General features: G+C 41.2%; 1 protein-coding gene across 1 annotated transcript in view; it reads right to left on the bottom strand.

Moving 5' to 3' along the window:
- The window catches only part of TNS3 (tensin 3), a 198,760-nt gene that overhangs the window by 24,754 nt on the left and 148,481 nt on the right, over positions 1-25,525 (bottom strand). Inside the window, exons 18-24 of the mRNA XM_085051666.1 lie at positions 16,703-16,874; positions 13,225-13,865; positions 12,507-12,593; positions 7,094-7,222; positions 4,678-4,773; positions 1,923-2,000; positions 126-203 (exon numbers count right to left, since the gene is read on the bottom strand). Of these exons, the coding sequence (XP_084907792.1) occupies positions 126-203; positions 1,923-2,000; positions 4,678-4,773; positions 7,094-7,222; positions 12,507-12,593; positions 13,225-13,865; positions 16,703-16,874 (1,281 nt within the window). The remainder of the gene's footprint in view (positions 1-125; positions 204-1,922; positions 2,001-4,677; positions 4,774-7,093; positions 7,223-12,506; positions 12,594-13,224; positions 13,866-16,702; positions 16,875-25,525) is intronic.

Below are 25,525 nucleotides of genomic sequence, written 5' to 3'. Positions count from 1 at the left end.
CTCGGCATTCTAAATTTAACTGCTTCCTTTACATATCCTTCAATCCAGTCTAAGCTTCAGCTTGTCCCAGCCTGTAAGATATAAACTTCGGTGATAGTCAAATGCAAGGATAAAGTTTAACAGACCTGCACCCTGTTTGAGAAGCTCCGCAGCTGAGTTTGCAGCAGTTTGTGGAGAAGTTTCTGCTATCTCCTCCAAGGGATCTGCAAACAGAAAACACTGTCCATGTCTTGTATGGGCTTGAATCAACAAATCAAAGCCCATGGTCAAGTATGAGCTTAGCATTTTTAACTATGATCTCATCTACTGGACAACTCTTGACCAGAAACATGAAACAACCTTGATTATAAGCAATTATAATCATTTATGTGGGTTTTGTGCTGCACCAGGTTTTTTTGCCTTGAGCACTGCAAGAGGAATGCTTAACCTTTATTTCCTGCTAATAAAAACACAATATAGCATGTGTGGCAGGGACACACATGATGACACATTAAGACAATACTTATAGTTATATTCCCTCACTACAACCTGAAAGTATTTTAAATAGTGCGATTTTAATGATCTAGTTTGATTTGTATAACTTACACTAATTTATACAGAAAGACTTTGTGTTACTATGATGAAATTAATTAATTATATTTTGATTCAGAGGATGAAAACACAATGCTCCTTTCTTCTTAAGTTAAAAAAAGACACCTGAACTATTAAGACAGCAGTAGAATGTTTACCTCCCAATTGTTTGTTAAAAGTAGTGAGAAAACTGTCCACCAGTACGTTATTTCAGCTATATAAATGTATGCAAAAAGATCTCACTTACTGCTGCATTTAGTACAAGGTATGCTGTCTTTGAATATGATGAAATGAGGAAGAGAGCCACATTACAGTTAGAGACTGTAATATGACCATTCACATGTCTAGAGTTACAGTTATCCAAACATTTTAAATACTCCAGGCACTGTATGCTGTCATTAACCACAGAAGATCATCATAAAAAGCATTACTAAGTCTGATTAAAAAATAAATCCAAAATAAAATTTCACTGTGGTATGTTTATTCAAGACAAGGCAAATGTTTCAGTCCTGCACCTCTGGAAGAACAGAGTATGTTTTCAATCTTAGGTGAGGGAGATATGGAGAACAAGCCCACCTCCACACTGCTTTGCCATATAAATGCATGAGATCTCTTGTGACATCTACCATAGCACATTTTTGTACTAAAATGGTTTCATTAATGTATTTACATAAATCAAATGCTATTTTGGTACAGAACTTTTAATATTTCAAAAAAGCATCTGGAGTTAACTTCAGATGATGGGGTTAGCATTAACTTCAGATGATGGGGTCAACATCTGGGGTGGGAGAATATCAGACAACTGAATTATTGGACAAGCATGAGCATTTTATTTTTATCTTAGACTGGTTTATGAAATCAGTATAACCAAAAATCAGAATCATAATCCCATGAAGCAACATAGGTTTTTTGATATTTTACTTAAACAATATTTGAATCTGTGTAAGTTGCTATACTCTTCCTGCGGGTGTCACACTCAGGGTACCATCTTCTCTTTTTCTTCTTGTCCTTTTTCTATCCAGACCTGAATTAGTTAGAGTAGTTAAACCTAACCATACACTGGCATAATGTCACGTCTAAGCAGCATATTTTTCTTCCTACAAGGGTAAATTACTACGTGGATTTCCATGATGCATGTATGTTTATGACTGGAATATCACAGTACCAGTATGCTCACAACTACACTTTGGATAAGGGTACCAATATTGAAGAATCATTTTTACAACACAACTTCCTCCTTGGTGTATTTTTGCTTAGATCTCAACTTGTGACACCTTCACCTGCCTTCAGACACTGACAATTTGAAGCAAAGCTTGGCTGGGAATATCTCTTCTGTACTTCAACCAGCTTACCTCTGTCTGGGATGAGAAGCTTGCAGGGCAATGCCAGTGGAGTGATGGAATGCTGATACACCAGAGCTGTCAAACTCCCTGTGGTCAGAAAAGTAGTAAGACATGCACAGTTAACTTCGTGGACAACAAGAATACGTAAATTATGTTTGCTCTCAAGTATTTTATAGACTAAGGGCTCCCCTCTGCTTCCCTTTAAAAATCTCTTGGCACCTAAGCCAAGATCTTCTTGAACTCATTAATCACGATCATATGCTCCCTTCACCTCTTAAATACACTGCTTAGATCCTAACCTAAATATCTATGCTTCAAATGGAGAAAGCACAAAAATGACAAAAGCAGTAACATATAGAAGTCAGAAAATTCTTTCAATGCTCTTCTGCTACATTAAATGTAGTAAAATCTTATGAAGGTGGTTAAGAGCACAAGAGGTTGCTTGTGCTACATGATGTGGTAAAAAAGAGCAAGGTGTTCTACCGCTTAACCACAGTCTTCATCGTCTAATGTTCTGTCTACACACACCTCCACTTTGTACTTCTAAAAGTATAAAAGATGGTCTAGGCAAAACCTCTCCTCTGTTCAATGCAGCAGTGATGTACATAGCATTCTCAATTAAATTGTTCTTCTTTCCTATTCAAAGTCACTGGCAATTTGGTCTTGGCTTAACTGAAGTAATTCAACATTAGTTATCTTTGACACTAGCATGTGAGACTATCCACTAAGGAGTGAGAGGAAGGCATAGTATTCATCAGTCTGTTTGTACAAAAAGCCATTCTTCAATTCCATTTATTATCAAGTAGCAAACATTATACCCATGCGCTGGAGAAAAATCCCAGTTCAACCAAAACAAACTTCAGTTTTACAGTCCCTCAAAAATTTCTTTGAAATAGAAAGACAACCCAATATTGCAAGGGTCTTAAAGAAATGCAAAGACTGATTAATACTATTAGTCCTTCACTGTCTTACCCATAAATGTGCAATAGTGCCTGTTATCTACTTTGGGAAGCAATTTTGAGGCTGCATCCTTGGCTCACAATGTGTAACTGAGCTTTGTAGTCTACTCCCATCTACATCATACTTGAATTGTTGATGGTGGGTCATTTGCAACAGCTACCCAGTGCACACCCAGCTCCTCAGACTGCAAGCTGGGTGTTAGATAAGGGAGAAGAGGCAAACCCTTAAAGGCAATGTTTCCTTCCCTTCACAATAAACTCAGCTGTGACAACTACACCCATCCTATGCTGAACACAGCCCGTTTCAGCAGACCCACTGCAGGACACCTATGGACAAAAGGTTGGATGAGACACAACAGAGGGAACACCATGGACAGAGGAGGAGAAGGAGAGGCTGCAGGTATCCAAGCTGCCATTCCCCATGCTGTAGCCTCTGAAGGACTTCACATTGGAACAGATGGGACATTTTCTGAAGGAGATGAGGTCGACAGAGAGCACATGATGGAACAGAGTTTTTCCTGAAGGATGACAGCCCACAGGGAAATCCTGCATTCCAGGAGGGAAAAATTAGGAATGGGATGAAGCAGCAGAGGAACTGTTCTGTAATGACCATATGCCCTCACACCCACTGCGGTGGGCATGAGGAGTCTCGGAGAAAGCGGTGAAATTAAGCTTGGCAAAGGGGAATGAAAAGTGTTATTTAATACTTGTTTTTGTTTCTCATACTAAGGGAACTTCCCTGTCTGACCATGCAGGAGCCACTCTGGCAGTCACTCTAGCACCACCTGAGGTGGGACTCACAGCCCCTTAGCTACACACCTCACACTCACACTGTCAGGCCATGTTTCCTCACTATCGCAACCCCAGATTTCCCATAGCAGACTCTCAGATGTCCAGATCCTCAAAGTAATTTAATCTTGGTGCAAGAACTTAATAACAAAATAACACCTCAAAATGGATGGCTCCAAGAAGGGATACTCTGACAGTCAGTCTAACAGCAGAAAAGTCTGGGGGTTGTCGGCTGCTGCTGCATCTCTTGAGTGTCTGGTCACCTGGCCTGCCGCACAGGTCCTCAGGCCTTTTGTTATGCAAAGGGTTGGCAGGTCATGGCCTCTTGCCAGAAACACTCATAGATCAATCTGTAGTTTGCACTTCCACCTTGCAAACCCAGCTACCTCCACTGAATGTACCCCTCAACATCTTCCTACCTGAACACTAATTTTAATTGGAAAAACATTAACATAATTTTCCCCAAATTCAATTTCTTTTGCCCTGTAACTGGTTAGCATCTCCCTGTTTTCATCTCAACCCATAAGCTTTCTCATCTTATTATCCCCTCCTACCCCAAATGAGTGGAAAGCAAATGAGTGAGCAGCTAGGTAGGTCTTTGGCTGTTTGCCATTACAGGTATTGCACTTCCATATTACATTAGGTAGGCTGACGTAGAATAATGTCTCACTCTGGTGTCATTTTTAGCCACCTTATATACAGCATAAATATAACACAGAACAAAAGGTCCTGAATCAATCAGGACCATGAGTGATTTAGCTCAGCTTTCTGCAGCAACATTGGTAGCGGTAGACAAGCTTGACTGTTTGAAGCTTGGTCATGTGCACCTGTGGCAGAGTGCCCTACACATCTGCTTAAGGTAAATGTCTACAAGGCCCCTGGAACCTTGGAATGTGTACCTATAGAAGTCATCAAGACTTGAACAAAGTAGTCTCTCATTTGCACTCCATCCAAGTCAGCACTGGCAAACACCAACTGTTTCCATTTTCTCTGCCCCTGCAATGAACAGCACTTACCAAAATACGGTTCATTCGGGCATCCTTTCAAGCGTACCCCCTTCTGAGTACATTCAATCAGAAAATGCCTTACAAGTTCATTTGACAAATCTCCAACTGTGTTGAAAAAGAAAGCTCAGAAAAAGAAGCAATTAACAGACAAGTCTCCCAAATTAGGTCTTTATGAAGCAGTTTTTCCACATTGCCACCAAACGTTTTATATACAAAATGCAAATACAATTAGACCTACTCCACAAGTTACAAGATGTATTTAAGAGGCTATTTTGCAAAGAACAAATAAGCAAATAGCTCACTTTAGACAGCCAGAGGAAATGGTTTTATATTCTTAAGTGACGGACATCCAAATATACACTGGTGTCCAAAAATGTCCAAGTATGGTCCCAACTACAGACAGGAACAGAAATTTGGAAAATCAGTGGTTAGAAATTTTGATGCACTTGCCCATTAAAAGAACTTGTATCCAAATTGACAAGAAAGTAAAAGTATGGATAAACATTCCACTTTCCAGTTGTGCTCACACAAGTTCTCCAGATTAAAACAAGAGTAGATTTAGCTACACAACGGTAATGATGGCAATTCTCTCAGTGAATTTTTAAGTTTCCAAATGCAATTTTATGCTAAATCTCTGCTCCTGAAAACAAACAATTACATGAAACACTAAGATTTGACCAGATTTTAAGGCAGTTTTTATCTCAGGAATCTAAGGCAAGCCAAAATTGTTGAGCTGGATGTAATGAGGAGATTCAATGTCCAAGAGACATATAAAAATTCCCTTGAGATTTAGCATTCTTTTAAACATATACATACATATGCAGACGTAATTAAAACACTTAAGTATTTCTTGAAAGATGGATTCACAGTATTTCATACCTGACTAAAAACTCAATCCTTCTCCAAATAATTAAAATGTTATTCCATAGCAACAGGACAAAGCTATCAAACCATTCAAACCTTAACAACAAAGCTACAAACACATGTGCTCCCTTTGATCTATCAGGAAACACATCAAGGGTTGACTTTCAGGCTAATATAGATGAATGCATTAATATGGACAGCAAAAATGTCTATGCAAGCAAATATTGCACTGATCACTTTTTCAAACAGTTTACTGTTTGCTGTTACTCTCCCACAAAATTAAAAATAAATGGCTACAAGGTAGGTAGGAAAGGGAAGCCTGGAACAAGAAACCCTTCTGGAAACTGAACCAATTTGTGCCTTCTGGGATTAAACAGTGCAAACTAAGAAACATAAGTATCACAAAATGAGAAGTGGAAGAATGTTACTATGTTACATCGTTACTATGACTTGCCTGTGGTACTACTAACATAAACTGTCCCTTAAAGACTGGCAGAGCTTGAATTTTCCGTCTTCCTGGACTTCACCGACCTGATTATTAGAAGATTACTGAAAACACCTACAAGCCACTTTCAATTTACCTCCTAGCTGTTGCTATCATCACACCAGAACACCTGTGTTGTCTTCATTAAGAAAGATGTTGAAGTGGTTCTGTTGATGTTTATTGGCAACAAGAAAGACTACATGGCAAATTGTTATTAAAAATTGTTTCAAGATACCAAATTAAAACACAATTTCCAAGTGTTTCTGTAATAGAGGTGAACTGCTAACCTTGCCCCAGAGTAAGCAAATCCAAACGAACAGCCAAACAAAAAAACAAAACCAAAACAGCCAAAACCACACTTCCATAAACAACACTAAGAATAAATGCTTTCCTGTAATCTTAGTTGCATACCTCACCAGCCAGCATGTACTAATGAAACATAATAAGCTTTGCAAAAGAAAAACAGCAGCAATGAAAACCACTCCACTACCCTTGCAGTGGTACAAACGGAACCAAGAACACTACAGATATTGGCTGCTGAGTTTCCATATACCAATTAGTGATTTCTGTATGTTCTTCTCATTTTACATTTCACAACCATTAGCCAGGAGTTATATATGGAGGCACTGGAGCTGGCAGAGTAGGTATATAAAGCACCACTTCTTTTAAACAATTATCCTTAGGAACCTCTTCAGATTTATATCTGAAGTAAACTGTCTCAAAACAAAACTTTGGAATTAAAAATATTCAGCCCTCCAGCCACGCGAAAATTTTACATTGTGGTCTGTGAATCGAATGCAGACTTCTGATTGCTAGGGAAGACCAATTGCTGAGATTACGCTGATTTTCTATTAGGTTGCCAAGGTCCAGCACATGCACAGCCACAAAGAACATACATTTACAAGTCATAGTGAAACCATACAGAAAAAGAGTTATCGAGTCTCATTTAACAACACATCAAATGTAGCCTGCAATTCAAACTGCACTTATGAGACAAGGGCAAGATTCCACCAGATTATTACCCAGCAATAATGACTACCTACTACGTATGGCTTATTTAGTAACATATAGAAGTACCTTTTTTTAACTGTAGCACAGAAGGAGGTGGTATGGCAACTTTCACTGCAAGCCCATAGGCTCCCTGGAAAGAATGACTGTCTCGCACAATGAAAGACCCAGGTTCCTTGTCCTTGAGAACAGCAATGGCTGCGAGGGATTCCAGTAAAGAGAGAGAAAAACAGTTCAAGAAAAATGCACACACTCAAAAAGTACAGAAGTGCAAATGTATAATGAATAGGACACCAAAACAAGTAAGAGCTTTTTCTCTATCCTCATTGCTGCAGAACAGAATACAATCAAGCATATTTGGGGGACCCAAGTAGAAACACCTTGTCCAAATCTCACAGATACTTATTTTACAGAAGCCTGAAGTACAGAACCCTACTGATTTTTAAACTGAGAAGGGTGCTCAGGTCCCACCATAATTCCTACAACCAGTGGAAGAACAAGTTTACTTCTGCTTAGATTTTGTCAACTTGTTAAAAGACTACACAGCTCTCTGTAATTCCCACACTGACTAGAAAGCACTGTTTTTCACCTCCTACTCAGCCTCAACAGGCAGAACAGATTAATTTTCATCCACCACCAAGTTTTTGTGCCTGGAAAGCCACCTTACTGCCTTTGGAGTTTTAAAGCAAATGTGGTGGTTTTGCTTAGCCCAGAATATCAGCAAGGTATTTTTAGCATCTAAGAGAAATTTAAACCCTTCAAAAGCTGTTGTGGTAGGCCTGAAGAAGTATCTGAAAGGTTGGGAGAAAACGCACCCCCGTGTTCATGTGTTGGTTTTGCTTAGCCCAGTTTTTGCTAGTGGGTAGAGGGGCACAAAGATGGCTCTAGTGTGCTCTGTGTGAATGTTCTGGAAGTTCTCATCATGTCCAGCAGAGCCAATTTCTGATGGCTCTGAAGATGATGGACATGGTGCTGGCCAAGCCTGGGCCAATTAGAGATGTTAGTTATGCCTCTATGAAGAATGTGAGCACGCACTTCTTTTTAGCCAGAGAAGGAGGAGGAGGTGAGAATATGTGAAGAGAAAACATTATGGAGACATCAAGGTCAGTGAAGAAGGTGAGGGAGGAGGTGCTCTAGGTGCTGGAGCCAACAATCCTCTGCCAGCTGTGATGAAGACCATGGAGGGAGCAGAAGGTCCCCCTGCAGCCCATGGAGTCCACAGGGGATGCAGAGATCCACGCACAGCCTGTGGGGAGGTGCTCATGCCAGAGGAGCAGATGGAGGAAGCTGTGATCCACTGGGAGTCCCAGTGGAGAGAAAGGCCTTGTTCCCAAAATGGAAACAGCCTGGCCTCAGCTCAGAGGTCTGCACCCCCCTGGACAACGGACTCATGAGAGAGTAGATTTGGGCGGGCTGATGCTTGTAAGATATGGACCCACACCAATGAAGTTTGCAGAGGACTGTCTCCTGTGGGAAGGACCCCATGGCTATATAGAAGACTCCTCTCCCTGAGCAGCAGAAGGAATTTAGGCTCCCCCATACCCTTCCCACCCACTGCCCCCACCCACTGCCCCCCCCACTGTTGGTTGGAAGGAGGGAGTGGGGTGAGCAGAGAAACGGTGTCTTAAGAGGGAGGAGGGTAAGTGAAGAAATGGTGTCTGAAAAGTTTACTTTTACTTCTCATTATCTTCCCCTGACTCTGTTTAGGGTTAAGTTAGCAATAAGTCACTTTGCAACTTTAAGTTTTCACCCTCTTTTTCCCTTTCTTAGTGCAGGTTCCTTATCTCAGCTCATGAGCCCTGTGTGTGTGCAAGTTTTTTTCCTCTCCTTGGCACAGCTGAGGCAGAGAAGAGCGGAGAGAGCAAATGTCCTAAGTGCCTGGCCTTTGGCTGGCCAGGGTTCAACCACAACACAAAGGAAGGAACAGAAGTGTATATTTTGCTCTGACTTTTAAATATTTTACATCTGTGTTTTGGGATCTCTTCCAAAAGTGCAATATGAAGTCCTGTCCCAGAAGAAACACTTGCAGGGAAATTGCTGCTGATTTGCCCAAGTCAGTTGCAGTCTTTGAAATCTAGTAGCCCAAAATCTTAAACTTACTTTGAAAACAGACAAAAAGTTAATCTAATGATTCATCTTAATAAAACCTTTGTACTTTGCTTTCTTTCGTCCCCGATAAAAATTTTAGAAATACTTGTGCATACTAGTATACTTTGTTTCTAGAATTTCTAACCATCAGTAAGCCTTCGGAGAAACCTGGAAAACACCCAAATTTAACCCTGGACTCCTTAATTGACTGTTTACACAGAACATGGATATTATGCATATAGGGTACAAAGGCATATTTTGCAAGGGCTGAACAATGTTTGCATCATAAGCACACATTTTTTTTCCATGAAAAAAGGTGAAGTAACCAAAAAAACCCCAGGAAAATGCAGACGTAACTGTCTCTTCTGTTAAAGCGAGTAAAGCAAAAGTACACATTCTATTCTCTTTATCTGTCACATGGCAAAGGAAAAAGCCTTTTTTCTCAACAATATGTCTTGTTTTGAGAGGATGAGGACAAATACACAAAACCCTGCAATTAAGCATTACTCATATAACACTTCTAAATCCACAGGGATACAGTAATTTGTCATAGGAGCAGTCTACTAAACACAGGAAAGAAAGAACAAATGCTCCCCTTCTCAGCAATAGTACCTTAAAACACTTTTTAAAAGGAGTTTTACTTCAAGAATGAAAAGAGGCATATTAAAAGATTGGAAAGATTATCAGTTCATTTGTTCAAGCAGTTAAGTTTAAAATTGCTTTATATCTACTTCCCTCTCTGGACACACATTTTTTTCTGCACATTCAGTTCTCATTATGGGTGGTGAGCAGATAAGGGGAAGGAAACTGGAGCAAAAGGAGCAGCAAAGTATCATCCAAAAATGAATTAATGATCATTTTTCTATAATCTTTATTCCCTTGGGATCATATTTACCACTACAAAAGAACATTCTCACCATCTGAGAACCTAATAACTACACCAGACATAGCCATTCATCATTTGCCAATAGCTGAAGTTCACACTATTTTGGCTTAGTATGAACATCTTTCTCAATGCAAAACTAGTTAGTAATTTTTCCTTTTTGAAAAGCACATTTTAAAAACCCCAGTTTAAAATCCTGCCTTAACTTATTAATCACAATTCAGTATAGCTGATTATTACTGTATAAACACAAGCACAGTCAGACCAATTGCATGTGCAAAGCACTGTCAGAGACTGAAATGTTATGGTTTCATGGCTTAAACACTGTTATAAAGGATTTTTGCCCATATAAGAATGCTGCACCAACAAAGCTGCAACACCAAAGCCCACCCCACCATGAACGGGCCTCCTGACTGAAACTCTGAACTGTGAGTTACACTGCCTAAAAGAACTTGAGGTAAGATAAAAGTGACACTGTTTTTCAATCATCTCAGGTCTGGGAAGAAATGGATAAGGCTGGGGGGGAAGGATGCATTCACAGGAGGGGCAAGCCCAGCAGCTGTCCCGAAAATCATCTCTGGCTGGCTTCAGGGTGGAGGCCATAGCCCACAGGCCTATCTGCAACCAGGTTTGCACAGACTGCCCCCCAAGCCAGGGGGCAGGAGGAGACTTTTGGTAAATGACATTACCTCTGGTCAGAGGCAGTGAACACCCACCCTCCCTTACACAAATTGGCTCAGCTGTAAACCACTCTCCCCCTGCGAAAGCCACATCCACAGGACATTCATGTGAGGGGCAGCTGAGGAAGCATCACAATCCATCGAAGACCCCCAAAGTGCTCCCCAGGCTCATTTCTGAGGCCTTGCAGGAGAGCACTGTACATGATACAAAGTGATGCAACCAATCTGGAGTCTTGCAAGAGACAATGTCAAATTAGCCACCTTCCCCTCAGGGTGGGTACCTGGACACTCCCACCTGACCCAAACCTATATTAATCTATTGAACTCTATGTTTTTTAGCAGGGGACCCTTACCACCAAGAAGACCAGATGGAGAACAAGATCAACAGGATGCCATTGGGACCCACAGAGGGGTGATACATTTCTGCTTAAACTGTCCCTCTCACTCTTCCTGTCCCCCCCAACCCCTTTTTATTTCTTTCTCTCTCATTTACTGTTAAAATATATATGATTTTTTAATATATTTGATAGATTTGATTTTATCAACATTAACCTTGTTTGCTCTTAATCTCGTTTCAGGGAATATTTGAACCTGAAGTTTCTATCCGCAATCCACAGAGAGCTCACTTTGCTCCTCTGTGATTAGTGGATTGTAACAAGCACCCAGCATGTTTATTTACACACTGTTGCAGGGGCAGTGTCTAAATGCATAGAATCATGGAAAAATGACGGTAGGATTGGAATGGACCTTAAAGATCATTTATTTCCAATGCTCCTGCCATGAACAGGGACAACTCTCATTAGACTAGAGCCACATTCAACCAGGTTTTAAATATTTTCATGGATGGAGGGCATCCACAACTGCTCTGGGCAGTCTGTTCCAGTACCTCACCACCCTCACAGTAAAGCATTTTTTTCTAATATTTAATCTAAACCTACTTTAAGTTTGAAACCATTTCAGCTTGTCTGGTCACTATATGCTCTTCTGAAAAGTCCCTCTCCATCTTTCTTGTAGGCTTCCTTCAGGTACTGGAAGGCAGCAATTAGGTCATTCCAAAGTTTTCCCTTCTCCATACCAATCTCAATTCTCTCAGCCTTTCCTCATACGAAAGCTGTTCCATCCCTCTGATCAACTTGGAGGCCCTCCTCTGTACTCCCTCCAACAGGTCTGTCTATGGCTTTCCTGTATGCCAGATGCAGTACTCCAGGTGCTCATAATTATTCATTTTCACACAAGTAATAAAAGCTTTCTTCAGTTCACTGAATACCATATCTACAGACAAATGTACTGTATCTACATCATACATCATAAAGATGTTGTTCCATGGAAGCGTTATTTCGTGACCTTTAAAATATAATGCATGTCACTTGACATTGAAATTCAGGCTACAAAACAACCAGTAGATGAGGATGCTTTTGTGATGACCTAGCTAATGAATTATTCTGAGATCATGTCAGAACAGCGCATTCAAAAGGTTTTGGAGAGCAGACAGTCTTTTGATATTGTTCATGCATATCTGCCATTCCAAAATCTGAAGCTTCACAACAAAGAGCATTTGCAGCACATACCACAGGTGTATCTGTATTACTTCATAGTTAGTTCAGTTAGGCTAATAATTTGCCTGATTAACTGAATATTTTTAAGGACTATTTGACTGCCTTCCACACTCAAATTAAGCCATTCAACAAAATAAATTAACTGGGGTTGTCTGTGGCCCTTCTAGGTTTGTATTTATTTTAGAGATCAGGTATAAATCAAAAAAATTAATCGAGACTTCACCAGCTGGCTTTTCCATGAACAGATGTGCCAGAATATGTATCAGTTGATATACCTTGTTCTCTTGAAATATCTGGCTTATACCAGAACTTGGATGTGTCCTGAACAAATTTTACGGTCACATGTCTATCAGTTGTGTTTTCTGTGAAATAAAAGGGAAAAAAGTCAAGAAACTTTTTAAAATACAAAAGCATTTTTACTTTTCTTTCCAACTTCCAGTCCCCTTGATTATTCAAAAAATTCATCATCAGGACAGTTTAGAGAAACTGAACTGTTTCAGAACCAGCAAATATAACACCACATACTAAGATTCTGAAAGCATGTTTGAAGTTTCATTTCGCACAATCCATGAAATATTACAAACTTTTAGTTATAAAGCTGTATTAAATACAAACTTCTAAAAAGGGTCCAATAAATACACATCTACATTTTTAAGTTTTCTTGGCACAAGTCTAAAAGGTGCAGAGAGAAGCCAGCCCTTTTTAAAAGAAACTGGACTCCACACCACTTGCTTCTAGTTTGACAGATGAAAAGGTAGATTGCCCAATTGCTGACTTCTAGGAAGCACAAGAAGAAATCTGCAGCTTTGCTTTCTGAATAATGCATCCAAAGACAGTGAACTGGCACTACTTACTGCAAACATTCAAGTCCTCTGTGCCATTTTCATTCCACTAGGTTTTTTTTTCCTTCTCCACTTTTAAAATCCCCAAAATTCTTTTTATAAACTCATATAAAATCTAATGTATTCTGCATTTCTTTGATGCAGAACATACCTGGTACTGGCGAAGGGCTTAATGTTTTTGAGAAATCTGGGAGGACATTTGGGAAGGGAATGCTGATTGTGCTTCCGCTGTGAGGGCTAGAGAAGCCACTTGAAGAAGGTGACACAGAGGCAAAGGAACGTTCTCCTTCAGAGGACCTCTTTTTCTCTGGAAGAGGTGGTTGAGCATGTAGGTTCCCTCCATGGTGCTGCTGAACTGCACTGTTCTGGCTATTGTGTCCAGAGGCCACTGCAAGGAAGTTTTGTATCAAAAAGTCGTTGTCCTCAGCACTTGCCACTGATGAGCTCAAGGTTTTCGATGTGCTAGTATTGGCTATGCAAGTAGCTTGTGTCTCCTCTCGAGAGCAGCAACTGCCCCTGGTACCTGCACTGTAGCTCAGGTAGGCACGGGCACTGCTGCTGATAGAATGTTCTCGGTGTGGCTCTGCTGGTGAACTCTCCAGGTTGCTCAGGGTGACAACTTGCAGTCCTGTAGTTTGGAAATGAGACAGGAGAGAGACATCCTGCACAGCATTTGAAAATTCAGAGGGCACAAGGTAACCTCCCGGCTGGCTGGTGTTTCCCATTGGAAACTGGGTTGAAAGGGGAGCTCTAGCACTGCTTTCACGCCACAGATGTTCTGCTGCAGAAGAGCTGTCAAAAAAACCAAAAAACCAAAAATGGAATAGAAAAATAAAACAACAGCCAAATAATTCCTTTAAATATTACTGTACAACCCATACTTCAGTGATCATTGAAAGCAATGAAATATCACATCCAGGAAATATCTCAGGGTGCTCTTTTGAAGACATGTTGGATCAGGTAATGCAGCTGGATCAAGGGATTCCAGCCTTACCCTGATCAGCAATTTCTTCAATGTAGGTCATTATGTTTTGCCTTATCTCACCCTCCACCTAGCCATGTTGATGGGATAGTGTCTTGGTTTGAAAACAAACCAGTGGGAGATCACAAGTCAAGATTGAAATTAAAAATAAGTGAAATAATACAAGGAAAAGCACTGACAAAGTCAGATACAACCTAACACCCTGTTAGGGTGGTAGTAGCAGTCCAACTGAAGTAGTCCAGTTGAAGCGGTGATCCTGTGAAGGTCTAGTCTCCAGCTGAAGATCCAGTGGTAGCTCTGGTCCTCTCAGGGAACCCAGTAGACAGGGCTAGCTCAGGCAGTTCCAAGGCCAGGTTATATCCAGGTGGGAACACCTGGCTCCTCCCTCCTCGGCAGAGCATCTCACAATGGGATGAGATAAGTCCATGAGTCACACGGTGGGTCCCTGATGGCCCATTGCCTGTCATGCGGGGTGGGTCATTAGCAAGTGATAATAGCTAACGGATGGCTCATTGCCTGTCATCCGGAGTGGGTGATAGCAGCTAATGGCCCACAGCTGGTGGTAATAGAATACTTAACTACATCAATATTGCAACCTAGGACAGATAGTTTCTGAGTCTGCATTCTAAACTAGTCCACCAAATTAATGACAGCTAAAAATACTTCTTCCTGTTTGAGGGGGTTACTTTTAATATGAATCAGTTTAGTGAGGCTGTTTGTAGCATTGCTTCACATACAGTGGTCCTGGTGAGCTGAAGTGCTACCTGAGAAAGAACTGTAGGAGGCAACAATTTCTTATGCCAAAGCTGCAGAGAGGTAGCAGTTTATGGAAGAAATCTGACACAGCCACACCAGTTCTTAAATGCAGTGTCTTATGCTCACCAGAATAAAAAAACAAAAGAAATGGGCTGCAGAGGTAGTTGTGCACCATCACACGATAAATTAGCAACTATGATAATGATAAGAACACCATTCACAACGAATAGTTCGCAGACCAGGTCCCTTTTAATACAATTTGTATTAAAAAAAGAAGGGAGGCACATCAAGTGGTTAGTTTATTTGACAGCGGAAAAATTCTGATTTACAGAATTAAATATTTCAACAGTAAACATTCCATTTTTCTTGTGGGTAGCAATTCTACCTGTTCAAGCAAAAAATAAAAAAAAATGTCCTTCTAAACAAGAGAAACTAAGCTTCTGATGAAATCATCTGGTAAAACTGTCTCCTTGCTTCTAAAAATGAAACGCCCTTAGGCTGTAGCAGCAAAATACTACCACAAATTACCAGATCCAGAGAGAACAAACTCATTGGGAAACGCAAAGGCAAAAGAGCTGACATAAGGGATACATAAAAAGAAAGAAAGGATTTTTAATTAAAAGGGAGCTGTGGAAATGGATGCCAGTAGATTTGAACAGCTCAAACTAGAAGGGCCATAAAGAAATGGAAGGTAAGCAAATTGAAGTATTTTTCATCACCGCAAGAAAAAAACCTCTGGAGCTGTAGCTATCTTCTAGGTGGAATGAAAAACTGTAGAAAAAATATTTAGAAAGAAGGGAACAAAATTTTCTGGATAAACTCTGAAGAAGGAATGTGAACTTGATAATGACTGAATTGCCCAATAAGCTTTTAATACATATCCACTTGTAATTGTTACAATTGCCTCCTCTGCAGCAAATACCAACATATTTTATTCAGTCTTATGATTCACATTCATAGTCACAAAACCAAAACATTCTTTCACAGTCTCAGTACTGATTGAAAATGAAACTGATTAGATTGGAAGATAAATAAAAGATAAAAAGGTAACAACAAACTTGAAGTACTGACTCAGAGTCTGACACTCCAACCAAATTCCCAAATACTTACAGTGAAAAAGGAGCCAAATAGCCAAGAATTAAAATAGGATAATTAGCCAGAAAGGAATGTTTTTGCGGAGACATAGAGAAGGTAACCTCATCAGGTGTAATGTACCACCTTGTCTATTGAGTAAATACAGTGCACAGCTAATGACTGATCATGCATTGTTAAGTTCTTCTGAGCCTTCTAACAGCATCTAGAGACTCGTTTGTTTGCTGTTTCTTGAAATTTCTTCGCTTATGCTGTAAGCTCCTTTGAACAAGGACTACTTTGTTAATTTATACTATTCAAGCTCTTGTCCAGAGCCCTACATGCTTACCACAATACAATTATAAAGTAATAAAATTTCCAACTCTGCTAAGCAGTTGAAAGGGAGTCAGCTATATACTGCCAAAGGAAGTCTGCTGACATTTTACTGACTAGAAACACATCTCCAGTGAGAAGAGTGCTCCCTTTCTCTCATATACAGCTTAATCCAATGTGAAATTCCATTACATGGCTTTAAGTAAAATATTAGAGAAGCCAGTTAAGCACACAGAAAAATATATATGAGCTTGTGCTAGCACACATATGAGCTATAAAATTCTATTTATTTTTGTCTTCCCACTTATCTTCAAAGCTGTGTCCCTGACACACAAGTAACATCTGTGTATGTGGTAAAAACCAGCCAATGGACAACATTAAATGTCACAACCAATCTCAAAGTTTTTGGGAAAATGGTCTGCAATGAAGACGCAAGCGTAATGTCTTGGCTGGGAATTATCAATCAAGTAGGAGAACCTTTTCCTACCTTTCTGCCCCTGAGATAGGACTGCTACTTGAAACAGTAGACGAAGATGAAAAACAGTGCTGAAAGCAGGGATGAGTCTGCATGTTGGCCCTCAGCAAAGAAGGGTTAATGCCCACAGTACTGTTAGACATCACCATAGAGAGGTTAATGGCTTCCATGTAACTTTGAGACTCTGCAGCAAAGAAAACAAAGTAAATGCAAATTTAAAAACAACATGTATTTCTATGAACCTTGTACTGAAAAAAAGCGTTCATAAAATATTCTGCTTTTCTCTTAATAAGATTTCTTTTATGAAGAAGAGTTTTTGTTTGTTTGAGCAGTAGATGTTATTTCACAAAATTATGTTAATTGCTGAAAACATCCAGCAGGTCAAATGGCAGAAGGAATAGAGATTACAGAATTGCAATACTCGAACTGTTTGATCAGTTCTCCAGAATACATTCTCTAGCACTAAAGATAAGAATGGACCTGTCTATTCCAAGATGTTTTGCATTCCACAGTCCACAGTGTTAATCAGGTATGTCTAGTTAAGTGCACCATTTGCATTTAAAATACCAGTAGAAAACTGAATGTCACCAGTAGAAAACTGAATGTCACCAATAGAAAACTGGGTGTTCTGGTCCCAGCCACGACAGAGTTAATTTCTGCAGTATGCAGCAGGGGGCTTGGCCAGGACCTGGAGTTACAGTACACTATCTCATGTCATTGCTGGGGGTGGGGAGAAGGGAGTCCCTTCCAGGGAGGAAGGGTCCTTTCTGGTTGAGAAAGCATGGCAGAGGGAATAGTGAGGTAGTGCTGCTACCAAGCTGGAGGGAGGAGCTGAGATGTGGCTCAGGTCAAGCTCTTCAGTGAGCATTTCTGCATGTAAATCTCTCTCTTTTCTATACTTGTGTTAGTGTTTTATTAAAATTGTTGCTCTTACTGTTTGTTTTCTGGTCTCATTGCTGATTTCAGTAAATCGTTCTTATCTCAACACATGATCTTCAGTTTTTTGGCCTCCAGTTCTCCTATCCAGCCCGTCGCAGAGGGCAGGGGGAGGGGGAGGGGAAGGAAGCAAGCGGCTTGTGGTTGGGACAGTGTCACAGCATTGGGCTATTAATTCCACCAGCCCATTCAGCCCACTTGCTGAATGGGACAAGGGACCTGGTGGATAATGACACAGATGACAGTGAGGTACTCACAACCTTCTTCAGATCAGTTTTTACCAGTTAAGACAGGCATTTGGGAACCTCAAGCCCCTGAGACCACAGGAAAAATCTGCATCAAAACATACCCTCAGTGGAGGAGGACTAAGCAAACGAGAACTAAAACAAACTGGAATATTTTAAGTCCATTGGGGCCTGACAGGTTGAACACACAAGAGCTGAGGGAGCTGGCTGATACCCTGCAAGGTCACTCTCAATAATCTTTAAAAGGTATCAATGATTTGGAGAGATTCTTAAAACCTGGAAGGGGAGCAAGCATCACTCACACCTCCAAGAAAGGTATGAAGGATGATCCAGGGAATTGCAAGCCTGGCTAATCTAAACTCAGCCTCTTGGGAAGGTGATGGAGCAACTAACCCTGGAAACCACTTACAAACACATGGCAGAAAAGAAAATGATTGAGATTTGTCAACAAGGATTTACAAATGGGAAATCATGCATATCCACTGAGATTACTTCCTCCAGTAAACTGACTAGCTTGGTGGCTAAGGGAAGAGCAATGGATGTCCCTTTCCTTGAATTTACTAAGGCTTTTATTGCGGTCTTCCATAATATCCTCAAACACGCTGACAAAACAAGGGTTAGACAAGTGGACAGTGAAATCTATTAAAAACTGGCTGAATATCTGGGCCCAGAGGCTTGTGATCAGCTGCAGCAAGCCCACTAGAAGGCAAGTCATAGCATTATATCTCAGAGCTAATACTAGGACCAACACTCTTCAACACCCTTCATTAATACCATGGATGATGGGATAAAGGTTCATCAGCAAGTTTTTCAGACAACAGAAAATTGTGAGGAGTCATTGACAAACCAGATGGTTATGTTGCTATTTAGAAGCAGGAGAAATGGGACAAAAGAAATCTTAAATTCAACAAGGGGAAATACAAACTCCTGCAACTGAGAAGGAATAATCTGGGGCACAGGACATGCTGGGGGCTGACTGGCTGAAGACAGCATTGTGGAGAAGGACTTGGTGGTTCTCATGAACAATGAGCCAACCATGAGCCAGCAATACAAGCCCACGGCAAAGGTTGCCAATAGTATCCTGGCCTGCATCACAAAGTGTTGCCAGCAGGTCACAGAAGGTGATCCTTCCTCCCTGCTTAGCATTAGAGGCCATATACAAAGCTCTGTGCCTATTTATGGGCTCCTCAGTACAAGAGAGACAGGGACTTGTTTGAAGAAGTCCAGCACAAGGTCACAAAGATGCCTGAACCATCACTGGGACTGAAGCATCTTCTACAGGAGCAAGGACTGAGAAAGCTGGGACTGTTCAGCCTGGAGAAAAGAAAGCTCAGGGGCATATTATCACTGTGTATATAAACCTGATGGGATGGCATGAAGGATGAGTGAGCCACTCTTCACATTTCTGCTCACAGGAGAAAAAAAGAACAGAACTGGGGTTGAAAGGCAGTTTAGCAGCACAGAGCAGCCCAGTTTACTTGCCTGTTGTGCTGGTTTTGGCCAGTTAACTTTCTTCACAGTGGATTGGTCTGTGGCTGTTTTGGATTTGTACTGAACACAGTAATGATAATACAGAGGTATTTTTGTTATTGCTGAGCGGGGCTTAACATGGAGACAAGGCCTTTTCTGCTTTTCATACTGCCACACTGGCAAGGAATTTGGAAGTGTATGGGAGCTTGAGAAGAGACACAGCCGGGACAGGTGACCCAAATTGACCAGAGAGCTATTCCAGACCACATGACATCATGCTCAGTATACAAAATGGGGGGAAGAAGGAGGAAGGGGAGGACGTTTGGAGTGACGGTGCTTGTCTTCCCAAGTAACCATTACACGTGATGGGCTCAGCTCTCCTGGGGATGGCAGAACATCTGGCTGCCCACACAAAGAAATGAATTGATTCCTTGCTTTATGTTACTTTTGTGCATGGGCTTTTGCTTTCCCTCTTAAGCTGTCTTCATCTCAGCCCATGAGTTTTCTATCTTTTCCCCTTCCAATTCTCTGCCCAGTCCTAGGGGTTGGAGAACAAGCAAGCAGCTGCATTGGGCACAGGTGGCTGGGCTTAAACCATGACACCTGTGCAGCTACAGTTTTCAGGTGTGACTTTGTCCACACCACACAGACAGAAAAGCAGAACAACTGTAACCTTTATTTTCTAATAGCCTGCAAACAGCACCAGAGTAACTGGTTTCTAAACTGACTGAAATCTGAAATATGTTCAGCTTAATTATACTGGGCATAAATACTACAGGATATAGTTCAACAGATGCATTTAGATGAGGAATGATGTGGATGCTATTACTGCAGAACTTTATACAGGAACAGTTTCACCTCCTTTTTTAGAGGTACACTTAAATAACCAATCAAGATCTAATGGGGATTACATTTAATTATTCTGGATTAGCATAAAAAAAGTCAGTATCTATTCACATAGGTCCAGGCTCAACTGCACTGTTTCTATGACAGAAAAAGCCACGCACTATAGTACTACAAATGCCCATGCATCTGAACAGCTTCATTCACCTGAACAGTGCCACTGACCTCAACACTGGCACGACTGAAACACAGTAAGACAATCACAGATGAAACAATCTCGAATTACTGTCTCTTGAGTTGATACACTTGCAAAGAATAAGGCAGGGGGGGAAAAAACCAAAACCAAGAAAGTTATGGAACAATTCCATTCCTGCAAAGAGTTGAGATCACACTAATGCATCTCTTCCATAAGGAAATCTTTCTACTGTAAAAAGCCACTGAAACAAGTCTAAGTAAATATTGTTTTCCCTTCAATTCATGGCAGAGCTTGGTTCTGCCATTACTTGAATGAGGAGTGCGCAAGGTACTTACAAGATATGTCAAAGATAAGAAAATCTGCGAATTACTGCCCTGACTATAAACCACCTGAATTCATCACATAGCACACATATTGTACAGAACAAACATTTAATTGGATGAGGGAAACAGCAAACTGCAACACTGCCTTTTAACTATACCATTACTTTAACTGTATTCATACCAGCCATAAAACCGGACTTTAGGGAAATAATGCAGAAATGTTTAGTGTGGAAGAACTATGGAAATCTGAATCTGTATTTATCTACTAGATCAGCTACATTAGTCATCCTCATACTGGTGCAAACACAGTCAGAAAAGCTGGCTGCACAAACCCATGATTTAGGCCATGCTCCTACTGAAATAATTGGTGCTTGTTTACACAAGTAATACAAAGACTGGTTGTTTACACAAGTATTACAAAGACTGATATTAAGCTTTGGGCAACTATTTCAACAGACACAGAAAATATCAATTAGTTCAAAGTATGTTGGTCAAATTCATGTTGTATATATGAAGCCTCCCCAGAAACCTAATTTTGACTAGGCTAAAAGCAGACAATTCTCAAGAGACCAGCATTTGACAAAGTATCTCAAGTGCAACAGGCATCTCATCTCCGCACATGAACTTGCAGACGCTTCCCAATTACATTGCAGGTTGAGATAATTCTGCTTCTGAATGCAAGAGGTTAATGCATTGCCTGCAGGAATAGGAATTATGATCACAAGCTTATCTCCATATGCTTGCTTCTTTTCATGCTTCTGCGTCTGTTCTCATGATACCAGACTATACAAGGAAGTCACTGGAATCCAGTTACCAATAGTCTGGGGGCAGGGAGGGGGATGGCACTCCTTCTGAAACACCTTAGAATCTTCTCCCACTCTAACACGATCTCAACTAGGTGCATAAGAGTTAATCTAACAGATTTACATAGCAAATTCCACTTCTTCTGCAGCACTTGAAGGAAGAATGCGACCAAGGCTTGATTCTTCCCTGTTTCAGGCCTTCGATAGTTGCTATTACCTTTAGAGCACCATACACTGCATGAGGGAAGGACCACTGTCATGCTTACAGACACATTTCACATCCCATTTTCACATGTCTAAAATACTAAATATAGAGTGAAAAGCTACTGGCAGCCAGGCATGCAGAAAAAACCACAAACTTGGTACAACTCTTCCCAGGCTGCAAACAAGTATATCTGAAAAATCTCCCTGCCCATGAAAGCAGCCTTGTTTTTACTTCAATTCAAAACAAGACTACTGGATATTTCAGTTGTGTCCTCTCATTGTCTGATGCAGAGTTCACTGGCCACCTGTTAACCCTTTATCTCACAGAATCAATAACTCTGCAATTTCATAGCTTCTACAGAATTAACTATACTAGCACACTTGACACAAAGCAACGCATCAGTGCTTCCTGGTTCATACCCTACCATGCCATTTATAGCTGTGAAAACACTGACAGTGTAAAAGTGCAGCTCCCTGCTTCAAGAAGTGACCTGACAAAGACAGGATTATTCATTTTTGTATCTCTTCATGCACCCAGGTCAGACCTACATTTACTATCGCTGATGATTAACTTTAAAGGCAGGACCTTACAAAGGAGCTGGACTCTGCATCATGCACTACTGAAAAATGACATTAAGAAAGAAAATGAGTACTAATTGTGCCAACATGCAAGGCAGAAAAATATCCAGCTCACTCTTTGTCGGGGGTTGAGTACCTTTGGAATTTCTTCCCATTCCTGTTACTAAGCAACAAATAGTTGGGTGTTTTAGAGCCATTAAGTCTTTTGTAAAAGACAAAAGGTGTGCTTGGGAGGGCACGGTAAGGGAAGAGCCGGCCCTGGGAACTCTCTCTCCTGGTTCGGACGCTGAGAGGAGAGGCTGCTCTTTCTCTGCTCTTCGCCTGGGATCAAAGCGAATCCAACTGTGCCCTGTTTTTTTCTCTTCTCCTGGCTGGGTGAGCTTTGATTCAACCTTTCTCCCCATGGGGAAGGGCACGTTTTCCCCCCGGGCTGCATTCCCTCGTGGCTGCTGCCAGGAGAGCCCCACGGCCTCTGCTGCCTGTCCCCGCCCTCTGCTGCACGAGACCGCGGCGTCTGCTGTGACTGCAGAAATCCTTGCTGCCTTGCTGGCCGGGGAGAGACAGCCCGTGCCCGCCCCTGCTGCCCTGCTTTCTCGCTGCTCCGAGCTGTTTCACTGCCCTGCGTGTTTCTCAGCCTGTCCGCCATCGCAGCTGCCGGATGCTGACCTGACCCTGCGCCACAGCGCCACCTGCAGCCGCTCGGGAGTCATCGCACCTGCCCTGCCCGGCCGGGAGCTCAACAGCGCCCCTGCTGCTTGCAACCGTGATTACACCACATGGGAAAAGGCTCAGCAGCTCACAAGTTATCTGCTATTGGTTTCCTGGTTCTAGTTGTGGTTGCTATTATTGTTATTGTTTGTTTATAGATACTAGTAAAGAACTGATATTCCTTTTTTCCCATACCTTTGCCTGATAGCCCTTGATTTACAAAATTAAACAATTCGGAGGGAGGGAAAAAAATCACATTCTCTGATCTAAGGGAGGGTTCAAACTCTCTTGGCAGACACCTGTCTTTCAAACCAAGACACTCTTCTACTTGGCAGCAACTGGTAGAAGCAACCTGTAGAAGTTGCAGGTTTTTTTCAGTTGTAAGCAGAAACTCCTGGATGTGCCTAGGACACAACCATATAAAGTGAGATCTTACAGATTAACCGGTATTTTAATCCACTAAACCTGTTGAAACAAAGAAGAAAAAGAAGCACCACCTCTTAACCCAGCCAAAAAAAAACTACAGAAAAATCTCAGAGTTGCTTATCCCACACCATAGTCCAGATAAAAGATAGGTAACAACATTTCTTTTCTTGCAGCAGCTGCAGGGCAAAATCACCTCACACCTTTGGAGACAGCAACAGGGAAGCAAGAGCAGCCCAACAGCAGCAGGGAAGTAAGAGCAGTCATTCCACTACCATACCTTGTATTTCAGTAGGTTCTCATGCATTTCAAACTCTGTAGTCCTTTTCATGACAAGGTGATAGTTAATGTGTACTACATTAGCTTGAAAACTTCAGTCAAGATTCTCAGTTACATCTTGTGGGGAAAGGGAGCTTTAAGTCAGAGTTCCACTTCTAAAACCCTGAGCTCACTGTCCCACAACTACCTGAGGCTTGCCTAAAAGCTAAACGGACAGAGAAAATAATAAATACAGAGAAAATAAGTAAGCCAAAGTAACCAAGGCACTGCCAGCCCTAACCAGTAGCAGAAGATTAAGAAACTTTGCGCAATACTTTTAAATTTATTAGTGTATTTCTTGGTCCATCCTTTGATGACTTCAGCAATGGCAAAAAAATCCAGCATAACTTAAGACTTGCAAGAAGCCACATCAGATATGGCTGTGAAGTATTCCTCGTATCAATACACTCACAGGTCCCTCCCCTTCAACTTCTCACTGTTCACACCAAAAGCTGATGAGCCCATTTCTTTAAACAGACTTCCTGACAAACCTGTCTACAAAGACAGAATGAAAGCTTCTAGGAATGGAAGAGTTTTTGTTATCTTCTCTGCAACGGCAGAATTTTTTTGTTTGGATTGTCCCATTCCACTAAGGACTTCTGATTCACCCCAATCGAGCCTGGAGACACTTCAGAGACCAAGTCAGAGAAGTGGGAATTTGCTTTATTCGGTGCACCGGATGTGTGGGGAATTCTCTCCGCCAAACACACACACACCTCAGTACCTCCAAAGGCACAGTGTTATAGGTAAAATTCATGAATATTCATTACATTCCCCAGGATAGGAGTGGTTATACAAATTACTTCTCTGTATTGGTTTGAAAACAAACCAGTGGGAGATCACAAGTCAAGATTGAAATTAAAAATAAGTGAAATAATACAAGGAAAAGCACTGACAAAGTCAGATACAACCTAACACCCTGTTAGGGTGGTAGTAGCAGTCCAACTGAAGTAGGGGTGGTAGTAGCAGTCCGACTGAAGTAGTTCAGTTGAAGCGGTGATTCTGTGAAGGTCTAGTCTCTAGCTGAAGATCCAGTGGTAGCTCTGGTCCTCTCAGGGAACCCAGTAGACAGGGCTAGCTCAGGCAGTTCTAAGGTTAGGTTATATTTACGTGGGAACACTTGGCTCCTCCCTCCTGGGCAGAGCATCTCACAATGGGATGAGATAAGTCTATGAGTCACACGGTGGGTTTTTGATGGCTCATTGCCTGTCATGCGGGGTGGGTCGTTAGCAAGTGATAATAGCTAACGGATGGCTTATTGCCTGTCATCCGGAGTGGGTGATAGCAGCTAATGGCCCACAGCTGGTGGTAATAGAATATTTAATTACATTAATATTGCAACTTAGGACATTATCTATTCTTTATTTTATTACTATTTACATAGTTTTTACTTAAGATAAGGTCTTTTTGTGGTACACAACAGGTTTTTTTATCTGCCTTTATTACCCACTAAGTATAACTAGGTTCTTGGGCAAAAATTACTTTACGGATGGGTTTGCTTTTGCTTGAGGTGGGACTAATTTAAACAGTTTCTTAAAAAAAACTTTTTACGTGTATTACAGGGACTTTATCTCTATCTACTGTGTGCAAAGGTTTGGACTCGGCAGGACCGGCTCGATTGATAGAATTCCTTGTGTTAATCATTTAGGTGGCTTTTGCTAAGTTTAGTTTTTAATTTTTGAAGGTTCCCCCGCCAAGTGCCTTCAAAGTTGTCTTAAGTAGTCTGTTGCACCGTTCAACTTTCCCGGCAGCTGGTGCATGATAGGGGATGTGGTATATTTATTTAA

Source organism: Lichenostomus cassidix, chromosome 2, assembly GCF_008360975.1.
Source record: "Lichenostomus cassidix isolate B80296 chromosome 2, HeHo_3.0, whole genome shotgun sequence".
NCBI lineage: Eukaryota > Metazoa > Chordata > Aves > Passeriformes > Meliphagidae > Lichenostomus > Lichenostomus cassidix.
This window is presented reverse-complemented; position numbering and strand designations above follow the sequence as displayed.